Raw genomic sequence first — 10683 nt, 5'->3', positions numbered from 1 at the left:
CACAATGCCCCTTCAGGAAAGCCCTTTGAGCCTGTTTCTGCATATCATCTTCCTTTCTTCTTCCACAAGCACACAAGACCAGGCAAGGGTTGACAACACCAGTGCCAAGTGGTGAGTGAGAGTGGTGTGAAAATGGTAGGCAAACGCTGCGTTGTTGCATGTATCTGGTTTGTATATCCACAGTCACTAGTTGCACTAGTTGACCGCCGGCTGTAGTCTTTGCAGAGTGTGGGCCCGACACAGGCTACGTGAGGCGATGCAACATTCAGCCTTTGTTGCTGATAGTTCTTGGCCGGCTTAACCAGTGATGTATTAACGAATGGGCCTACCAGGCCCAGGCCCACGGGCCCAAGAACTCAGGGTGCTCATAACCCAGAGCCTCTGGGACGGGACTGGGGCCTGGGATGAAATGATCCCTTATGGTCCCAGCCCTTAATTTTGACTAAATGTTCAATATGTCTGTCGTCAATTAGAGGGTTTGGCTTTAATTGAGTGTACCTGCGCTGTAAATCCTGTGTTATCCTGTGTTCAACAGGGTCCAAAATGACCACCAGCCAAATCTTTTTGCAAATCGCACGCACGCACACACACACACGCACGCACACGCACGCACACGCACGCACGCACACACACGCACACACACACACACACACACACACACACACACACACACACACACACACACACACACAACCACAACAACAACCACAACAACAACCGGTTGGATGCAAATAGTTTAATTCAGCTTGAATGGAAATGCATTACATTATTCTCTGTTTTTCTCTGCCTTTCTGTTAACCTGGAGAGCACTGTCGCCACCTAAGGGTTCTGTAAAATAGGTTATAGACCTCCAATAGCTATAATATTTGTACAGGAGAGGCAGAAGGCTTTGATCGACGCCCCACCGTCAAAAAACGCAATTGACGAACATGTCCGTCCTTGGCACTCTACGTTACTATTTGAAATGACGAACATGTCCGTCCATGGCACTCAATGAGTTAAAAAGAAACCCCCCAGTAATCTCTCTAAAAAAAGACACTTAAAGACCCCTAAAGTCAAAAATGTGTTTTTCTTCTTGTTCCTTCAGGTGTTTGAGCTTCAGAATGATGTATGTGAGTTAGTTTGACACTAGAAGGCTGTTTTCACATTTATCTGCTGAAAGTGGAACGTTTCTCTGTATTCATTGAACATCCAATTTTAGGGGCGGGACATGATTTGAGATGTCACAAATAGTTGAAGCTAATCCCTGTCCAATATTTAACTAATTGTGATGTGGAAACTTGAAGCCTCCGGTGCACATACACTGAGAATGGACTTTACAGTGAAGTAGGAAACATCTTGTGTCCAGCAGGAAAACTTTTGAGATGAAATATATTTGCAGACTCTATAATACACTATTATTTTGTAATGATGGAGAAGGAGTAGATTTTAAGAATTGTAACAAGATAATTCAACCTTTTTTTTTTTTGGGGGGGGGGGGGGGGGGGGACCATATGAGACACAAATTATTATTCAAAGTAGAATATTTTACATACATCTTAGAACATGACTTTATGGGGTCTTTAAACAGTTTACTCTGTCCTAAGAAAATCACACTTCTTCAATAACTAAATGAGAAAGATATTGTATAGAGCAGATAAGGACTGGATTGTCGTTACACAGAACTGTACGTCTGTACGTCGCTGTGCGTCTGACATTAGCGTGTGCACCGCATGACCTGAGCAGAGGTGGTGACGAGCCAGAGAATTCCCAGGTCGTAGCTGACATGCTTGATGCTGCAAACGGGGACGGACTTCCATGCGCTCCCATATGGAAGACTGCTTGAGATGCCGGTTCTGTTGAGAGAGGAGATGAATGTACAAGTCTGTCAATTGATCATCAGTGGTCGATGAGTTGAGTTCCCTCACCCCTTCCCCTCCCCTGAGTGACGCGCTTTGAGTATTGAGGAAGGTGCTACTGTATATAAATCCAATCAATTATTATTATTGTTGTTATTATTATTATTATTGTGTATATATATATATATATATATATATATATATGCTCAAGTTGGCCCGGAGGTTATGTTTTCGCCCCTGCTTGTTTGTCAGGATATGTCGTGAACAAACTTGCACGAAACTTTGTAGAAAAGTAGGACATGGTCCAACTTACAGTAGACCTGATTAATGTCCGCCCACTGGTCAAAAGGGGGCATGACAATGGGTGATGGCAATCACAAAAAGACACCTAACTTAGACACCTAACTAGACGCCTTTTCGAAACCCCCCCACTCTGAAGATCGACCTCCATTCTTCGTAATGGAGGGGTTTGCCATTTTTTTAAAGGCACCGCTATTCAGAATGGGGACATCCCCTCCATTTCGAAACCCCCCCACTCCGAAATTGATTTTCAAGTCCATATTTCTCCGAGTTTCCTGCATCAAACACTGCAACTCATAGTTTTTTATTGAAAATATGCATAGGCGGCGCTAGACCATCGGGAATGGGGAAGCTAATTTCCTCAGATTTTCATAAAACAAAATCAGTTCAACCAGACTGGCATTCACAAAGAACGTCCTCATCTTGCTAATATATGACTCAATGAACCTTATTCAACTGTGAGCATTTGACTCAAAGTTACAATTATTATTTTTTTATTTTATTTTTTTATTAACTTTTCACGGTATGAATGTGGGCGTGTGTAACAGCTCACCTTTAGATGTGTAGAAAACATAATTTATGATTAGATCCTGTGGCATGTCAGGAGATATAAATAATCCGTTGAATATGCTGCTGTGCAACACATCCTTGCGCTCTCGGATTACGCATTTGACAAACTTAACAAACTCTGTGGCAAGACAACATAAATGAACAATGATTAGTGATTGTAGAGAAATCTCTGTGCACCTGCAGAAAACGAAAACTGCGAGCCAGGAATGCGCAAGACCACACCTGGTATTTAGACCAGCAGAGTGGAAAGTCTGTGTGCCTAAAAATAAAAACACTGCTCCGGGCCCGATACGCACTTAACTAGAGTGTGCGTTGTCAAGATGTAGCCTATTTCTTTGCGGAGTGGGAGAGAAAGCAAGCGGGACAGCTGTGCCCAGTGGCTCGCGCGATTCTGAACAACACAGAGTGCAAACATGTCTGTGATCCACAGCTGATTTTAGGATGTATCCAACGTTCACATTCCTGTAGCCTATCTATCTGAATGCAGCAGGCTCGTGTTTACTACTATAGCGAAATTATATGAAGACAGTGACATATAAAAAAAAAAACAATGCGTTGAAACGTTTATTTCAAGCTGCAGGAATGCAGGAAACTCGGGAGAAATATGGACTTGAAAATCCATTTCGGAGTGGGGGTGTTAAATCAATTTCAATTTCGGAGTGGGGGGGTTTCAGAATGGGGGGGTTTCTGAGTGGGGGTGTGTCGGAACGGTGGTGTTTTGGAATGGAAGGCGGTCCCCCCTAACTTTAACGGATTTATGCTACACCCCACAACTTTGTAGAGAGGTTGAAAGCGCAGGTGGTGGCATGATGCACTCTGCCGAGTGCCCTCTAGGTAGCATGCACTTTGCCCAGTGCCCTCTAGTTTATTATTGGGATAATTATTATATTGACACAATATTATGGGTATTTGGCGCGCAATCACAGTAAAGACTGCCCTCTTGTTACCTGATCGTGTGGAGTAATGGCTGGGGTCCACCCGCTATGCCGACCACCCGCTATGCCGACCACCCGCAATGCCGACCTTAGGTTTAGGCGTGGGGGTGGGAGAGGTTAGGGTCAGGGTTAGGGTCTGGGGGAGCTCAGGTTTAGGCGCTGGGGGAGGTTATGTTTAGGCGTGGGGACTGGGAGAGCTTAGCTCCAGCCGGTCCACGCTGCACGCCGCCTCGCTCAGCTGGTTCTGCTTGTGGGCTATCGGCATTGTGGCCTGTCGGCACTGCGGCCTGTCGGCACATAGATGCGGCACCGTAATGGCTTACCTCTCGTAGACCTGGCCGGACTTGTCCACTCCGAAGACACTGCCGTCACTGCCCACCTCAACCATTTTCAAGTACACTCCTGATATACCTTTCCAGGTAGACTTGCAGGTAGACGGATTCACCTGAGAGGTGTCAACATCAGAACGACTGCCATCAGTTGCATACAAAAAATATATATATCAGTAACTACCGAATCATGGCAGTCATGATCTATGAGTGTTCGATTAATGTGCTAAATAATAATAATATAAACATAGCATAAGAGTTAAGGGGCCCTATCTTCGCAAAAGCGGTAATTTAGTGTTTGCGCTCGTTTAACGCCGCAATTGTAAATTGGGGGCGTGGACAAGCGCATGCCTGTTATAATTTGACTGGACATAGGCGTGCCACATGCCGAACTAGGCGTCTCAGCGCAGAAATGTGGGGATAGATGGCATTATCCTATCGTCAGCAGTGCACAATTACTTTGCGCTAAGAGCTTTTAAAAGCACCTCTTACGCGCTAAATACCCCGTTGCGCTTGAGCGCACCATGATCTCCGTGCGCAGTGCAGAGTAAAATTCCTTTTGGATATGTCATTACGCACAGCCTTGCTCTGCCAGGACATCAAATTCTGCTGCTAAAATTGAGTATTAGCAGATAATTCAGTGAGGCAATCAACTATAACTCACTGAGAAACTTTTATCACATCGCAAAGAGGGAAATGAATTGAGAAAACTTGTTGGACAAAGGACATAGGCTATTCACCTCCATAACCCGGAGGGTCGTTGGCACCACAGACTCTCTGTCAATAAGCTCTCTCCATCTCTCTCTGTCCTCGGCACGAGTGAGTACGCATGCAGAGAATTACAGCATATTCCATGCCTCACGCAAACAGCGATTGCGAGATGGGAATCCAATTGTTTTTTATTGATGTAATGCCCAGGCATTGCCTGGCCACACCTGTGAATAATTCTGCTACTTGAGACCGCCCAAATCCCATTTGCGCTGGCATTTTGGGGGCGCAGATGATTTGGCACGGCCCAGATTTGCGGCACATGCCGTGAACGTTTCCGCCTCCCGGCCGAGAATTGCATTCCCAACATATTTCTGGGCTGTTTTAACTTAGAAATCAGGGAGGTCACGTCTACCCAGACAATTATATCACTTTTAAACAATTACATTTCTCTATAAATCATTACAATATGCTCCCGTGAGGTGGGGATGCATTTAGCTACTGCCGGGCGGGGGGTGCAAAACTCGGCATAACACCTGGACAAATGCACAAAGCGGACCACTATCTTCCCTGCCCTTAAGCACGCTAAAACAGGTGCACAAGTGCAAATAGGGGATATCGCCTGTACCAAGATAGGGCCCAAGGTTTCATGGGCTCTGCAAACAGTTTCCCACCTTTGAGAAGAAGAGAGAGTTGTAGGGGTTTTTGTATACTGCCCAGCATCCGTAGAGGCCGCAGCTGTAGTAGATAAAAGGACCATTCACACTTATCCAGGAGATAGAGCCCTTGCTGAAGCTCAAAGTGTAGCTACTCCGTAGACAGTAGTTGGTTTTTTTGTTGCTATTGGCTCCCGCAAGGTAAATATTACCAGCGTCAACCTGCGTCATTGAAGCTGCAAACAAGGAAAAACACAGAGGTATTGTATTTAGTCAGCATGTTGTCCTGACTTCATAAATATGTTTTGTAAATCTGTTTGTCTGGATTCTTTCTAGCTCACAGGAGCAATGTATTAGCACAATGAAGACACTAGCCCTGTTCGAAACCGGTCCCTACTATGACAGAAATAGTGGACTATATAGTGTTGGCCATTTTGTACTCCTGTCCGAATTCTCATCTGTTAATTTGATTCACTATATGGTGGTCCACTATAAAATACCCACAATGCATTGCAATTCCTAGTGAACAGAATGTACCCTACATGTTCTCCTATCTACCACAATGCAATGCTGCCGTGTTTACCAAAGGAGAAGAAGAGTGAGTTAGTGTCCGAAACTTGTTTGATCATTCCCCATATTATTATATGATAAACACCACCTGGAGAATAGTGAGTGAGTGAATGAACCATTCCAAACACGGCTAGTCGGCTACTGTATCTGAAGTTTTTATGTTCTGTTTTTTGTGTGTGTATCTTTTCAGTAAGGTAATCTACTACACTTTACTGCAGCAAAGACCCATCTTCCAGGGTGAAAGAAGGCATGCAACTGATAACCAATTCTCCCCTTTTTACCTCCAGATGCATATTTCCAGCTGCCACCCACAAATTTGTAGACGTAGTTACTGGTGCTGACGCCCCACATCCCTCCTTGTCCCACTGTGACGTGCTTGAGGCTGGCTGAGGGCAGTTTGAACCAGGTGGATCCACTCAGGAAATAGTTGCGATTGTTTTTGTCTGTGGCGACCACTTGTCCCTGTCCAGCGTCAATCTGTTTTGCATAGGACAGGCTTGGGCCCTCGTTACAGTTCCAGGCTGTGGAGAGGAAATCATCATCAGTGAGTGGATTATTCTGTTATGTTGCAGGAAAATATACAGTATCAGATGGTGACTTACCATGACTGATGTGCAGGTGACACAGCACCACCAAGAAAGCTGCAATAGTTTTCATGATGTCTGTGGTGTCTCTGCCTCTGTTGTGCACCTCTGGATGTTCCTCGTATCTCTATGGAGCTGATGTCCTGCAATAATGAAGCGTTGTCTCACTTATATACAGTAACTAAGCATACAGTGGACCTGAGCCATGAATCCTATTACAGCACCAACCGGTTCACCAAGAAGTTCCAAGGAAGCCGGATGGGATACATTTCCATCCGGCTCTCCATTAGGTCAATCATTTTAAAGGATGGCTTTACCGATTATCAACCCACTTTGAATCATTATAATGTTGTGGGAGAAATCCAACTCCATTTGTCCGGCTTGCAGAAACTCCACCCCCGCCAGCTGCAAGTCATTAGTTTTTGAGGGTTAGGGTTAGTGTTAGTTTAGTTTATTAGTTTATTTGACACAATATGACACAATATGACATTAATCCCCATAGGGGAAGAGATGCATTGTAACAGATTAAAGGATAATTCAGGTTTTTTACAACCTGGACCTTATTTCGTTTTAATTATGATTATTTATTTTTTATTTATTTTTATATAGAACAATATATGAACAAGACAAGCAGGCACAGGCACAGGAAAAGAAAGGTAAAAAACATTAGGGTTGTACTACAACCCGGGTTTTACGAGTGAGAAGGAGAGCTCTCACTCTAGTGCCTTATCCACTGCGTATGCAGCCCACTGGAAGACTGTTATTTTTTGCTCCAAAAAATGACTATCATTAAAATCGACCACCCACCAGTAGGTGGCGTGGTGCCCCCCTGGGGCTGATGCGGCCACCCACCTCACCCACGTGACTAGTACGTCACGCCCGCTCAGCCACAGGATAGCCACTCATTCTTCCAGCCCGCTGAGGATCGACGCAACCAACAACGCATCGACGCAGCAAGGCTGGGTAGTGAGAGCTCTCCTTCTCACTCGTAAAACCCGGGTTGTAGTACAACCCTAACGTTTTACTTTGTTTCGAACTTGAGCTCTCACTCTAGTGCCAAATTCAACCACCCTTGCTGCCGGGAGCACCCCACAGAGTGACCCGAGAGGCATCGGTGAACCACGGCCGCATGGCAAACGTTCATGCCCGACCGTATGACATTTTAGAGCGGCAACGATACTACTTTCTTGCCACTGACAGTACCGCGTGCGCGAACCGCGAACCGGACACGTCGAGGCTGTAGTAGCTAACAAACATGTGATGAGAGGACCATGAGGCCGCAGCGCACATGTCCTCCACCGAAACACCACGCAACAACGCGGAGGATGTCGCAACACCTCGCGTAGAATGCGCCTTGATACCCTCCGCAGAGTATGCCAAAGCGATCGCCTCCACTATCCAGTGTGATAAGCGATCCTTGGAAAGGGTCCCACCCTGGGCCTTCTGCCCAAAGCAGACCAACAACTGGTTTGTAGTGCGTAATGAACGCGTCCTGGCTACATAGGCCGAGAGCGCCCTTACGGGGCACAGCATGTGCAAGCGCCTCTCCTCACCCGAACTGAACGGCGGGGGACAGAATGCTGACAAGTCTATGACCATAGACCTAAAGCTGGCATTAATATTCTTAGGTTGGTAAGCCGGGTTAGGTCGCAACGTAACCCTGTGCCCATCATTCCCAAAAACCATACAGGCCTGCTGCACCGAGAGGGCAATCAGGTCACCAACTCTCTTTCCTGACGACAAGGCCAGCAGCAGTGTGGTCTTTAAGGACAGAATTTTCCATGGGGAGTCCATGGGGCCGTTAGCCCGTCCAGCACCGTAACCAGATCCCATTTAGGAAAGATGCACCGCGACGGCGGGCACAGTCTACGCGCTCCCTTCATGAATCGCGAGACCAAAGGGCACGCCCCCACGGGGCTCCCTTCAATTCCCATGTGGCAAGCAGAAATTGCGGCTACGTACACCTTAAGCGACTGCGGGGACTGCCCCGCGTCAAGCAGGCTCTGAAGGAAACAGAGAACTGGTCGCACACTGCAGTTCACTGGATCCACGCCCTTACTTGTGCACCAATGTGAAAAGACCCGCCACTTGTACGTGTACTGAGAGCGGGTCGAAGCAGCCCTAGCACTCTGAATAGTGCATACCACATTATTGGGCAAGCCCTGGGCTAGCAAATGGTCCCGTTCAGGAGCCAGGCTGCTAGCGTCCACCTGCCTGGGGAGGGGTGGAACACCTCCCCCTCCGCCTGGGATAGGAGATCCGCCCGTACCGGCAACGCCCAGGGCGGACCTTGCGCCAGGGAGACCAGGTCCGCAAACCATGTCTGCCTGGGCCAAAACAAGGCCACTAGAACGAGCCGGAGGCGCTGTTCCTTCATCCTGTCCAACACCTGACGGATCAGGGGGATCGGGGGAAACGCTATCGCGTCGTGTCCTAACGGGGGGCTGTCCTCTTGGATCGAGAACCACAGTGGGCAGTGCGTCGCGCGGGCACGACCAAACCTGGCCCAAATCTGTTCCACCACCTGAGGGTGGAGGCACCACTCCGTATGACGGGGATTGCCTCGAGACAGCAGGTCGGCCCCGTAATTCAGCCGTCCCGGCAGATAAACCGCTGACACTGAAAGGAGACGGGAATACGCCCACAGGTGAATCCCCGCCGCTAACTGGTTCAACGCCTCCGACCGCACACCACCCTGTTTGTTCAGGTGGGCGATCGCCGCCATATTGTCCGAGCGAATCAGAACATGGTGTCCATGTATGATCTGCTGGAAGTGAAGCAGAGCCAGGCGAATCGACTCCAGCTCTAGCATGTTTATGTGGCGAGCTCCTGAGCCTCCCACCGGCCGTTCGCCGAAAAATGCCCGCAAACCGCACCCCATCCCCAGAGGGAGGCGTCGGTGCGAATCACCAACCTGAGCGGGACAAGGCCCAACCGAGTGCCTCTCGAGAGGTAACGGGGGTCCGCCCATATGGCCAGCGCCTGCCGGGCCTGACCTGTCAGAGGAACCCTGTGATGACGGTCCCTGGCCGGGTCAAGGCGAAGCCTAAGGGACCAGATATGGAACGGACGCATGTGTAGCCTCCCCAGGGGGAGCACATGCAGTGCCAAGGCCATCAGGCCCAACATGACTGTGCACTGAAGCACTGACACCGAGGAGCATCGACTTAATGCCCTCGCTGTGTGGAGGCATGAGGGTGCTGACCGCCGCCGAGTCCCTCTGACGCGCCTCCAACCGCTGGGCCAAGTCTTCCACGGAGGAGCCGAACAGGCCCTCCGGGGAGATCTGAGCCCCCAGCAGCCTCCTCTTATCCTGCTCAAGGAGCTGGGTAAGATTTAGCCACAGGTGGCGGTGGGTGAGAACGGAGAAGGCCATGACCTTCCCACTGTTCTGCGCCAGGCAGTCTACCATACGCATGGCGTAATCCGTGGCCATCCTGAGCTCTGTAAACAGCTCGGGGGCAGGGTCACCTTGCATCTCCCGCAGGAGCACCGCCTGGTAGCCCTGCAAAATGGCCAGGTTGTTGGTCATGGCGGCGGACTGCCCCGCCGCCAAGTACGCCTTTTCGGCCAACTTGGCTGTAAGTTGGCACGCCTTAGAGGGCAAAGCGGGCCTCGCGGGGTTAGGGGCCAGGTGTCTGGCCACCATATCCTCGAGGGGAGGCATCGCGGTTAACGCGAGTTTATCCGCCCCCTCTACGGCCGACCACGGAGCCATGCCCGCGCAGAGCGGCTTGGCCTCCTGAGGCCTTTCCCATCCTGACTGCACCGCGCGAACCACGTCAATACAGACGGGCAGCCGGGGCTTCGGGCGGGGTGCCTGTGGTGCCTGGAGTGGCTGGTAATAGCAACCCTGCAGCACTGATTCGGGGGGCGGAGGTGGTTCGGCCCGAGCGATGCCGAGCTTCGCCGCAGCCCTAAACATTACCCCCAGAAACTGCTTCTGATAGGGCTCGTTGAGGCTAGCCTCCGAACGGGTCCCTACCAGAGAGGTGACCGTGGTAGCGCGGTCCCATTCCTCCCCGCCAGACAACTCCCCTTGGGGGGCGTCCTGGGGGGGAATAATGGGGTCATAGGGGAAGAGCCCCCCCTGTTGTAACACAGGGTCGATGGGCTCGTCCCCCCAGTTTAAAACCTGCTGCTCGGGTAGGACCGGGGAGCCCTGCTCGTCAGGTAGCTCCTCTTCCTCCGAG

General features: G+C 49.5%; 1 protein-coding gene and 1 long non-coding RNA gene across 2 annotated transcripts in view; both read right to left on the bottom strand.

Annotated features, from left to right (window-relative positions):
• Window positions 1-1092: 1092 nt before the first annotated feature.
• Window positions 1093-10683, bottom strand: part of LOC310781877 (fish-egg lectin-like) — an 880613-nt gene continuing 871022 nt past the window's right edge. Inside the window, exon 5 of the mRNA XM_083642511.1 lies at window positions 1093-1835. Within this exon, the coding sequence (XP_083498637.1) occupies window positions 1697-1835 (139 nt within the window). The 3' untranslated portion in view covers window positions 1093-1696. The remainder of the gene's footprint in view (window positions 1836-10683) is intronic.
• Window positions 5387-6630, bottom strand: LOC310782134. Its single transcript, XR_014553018.1, has 3 exons — window positions 6509-6630; window positions 6188-6427; window positions 5387-5572 (listed from the first exon to the last, which is right to left on the bottom strand). It is a non-coding gene; the product is annotated as an uncharacterized lncRNA (long non-coding RNA).

The sequence above is a fragment of the Poromitra crassiceps genome, assembly GCF_964638095.1.
Source record: "Poromitra crassiceps genome assembly, chromosome: 9".
NCBI lineage: Eukaryota > Metazoa > Chordata > Actinopteri > Beryciformes > Melamphaidae > Poromitra > Poromitra crassiceps.
Note: the sequence above shows the minus strand (reverse complement) of the source record. Positions and strands in the feature narration are given on the sequence as shown.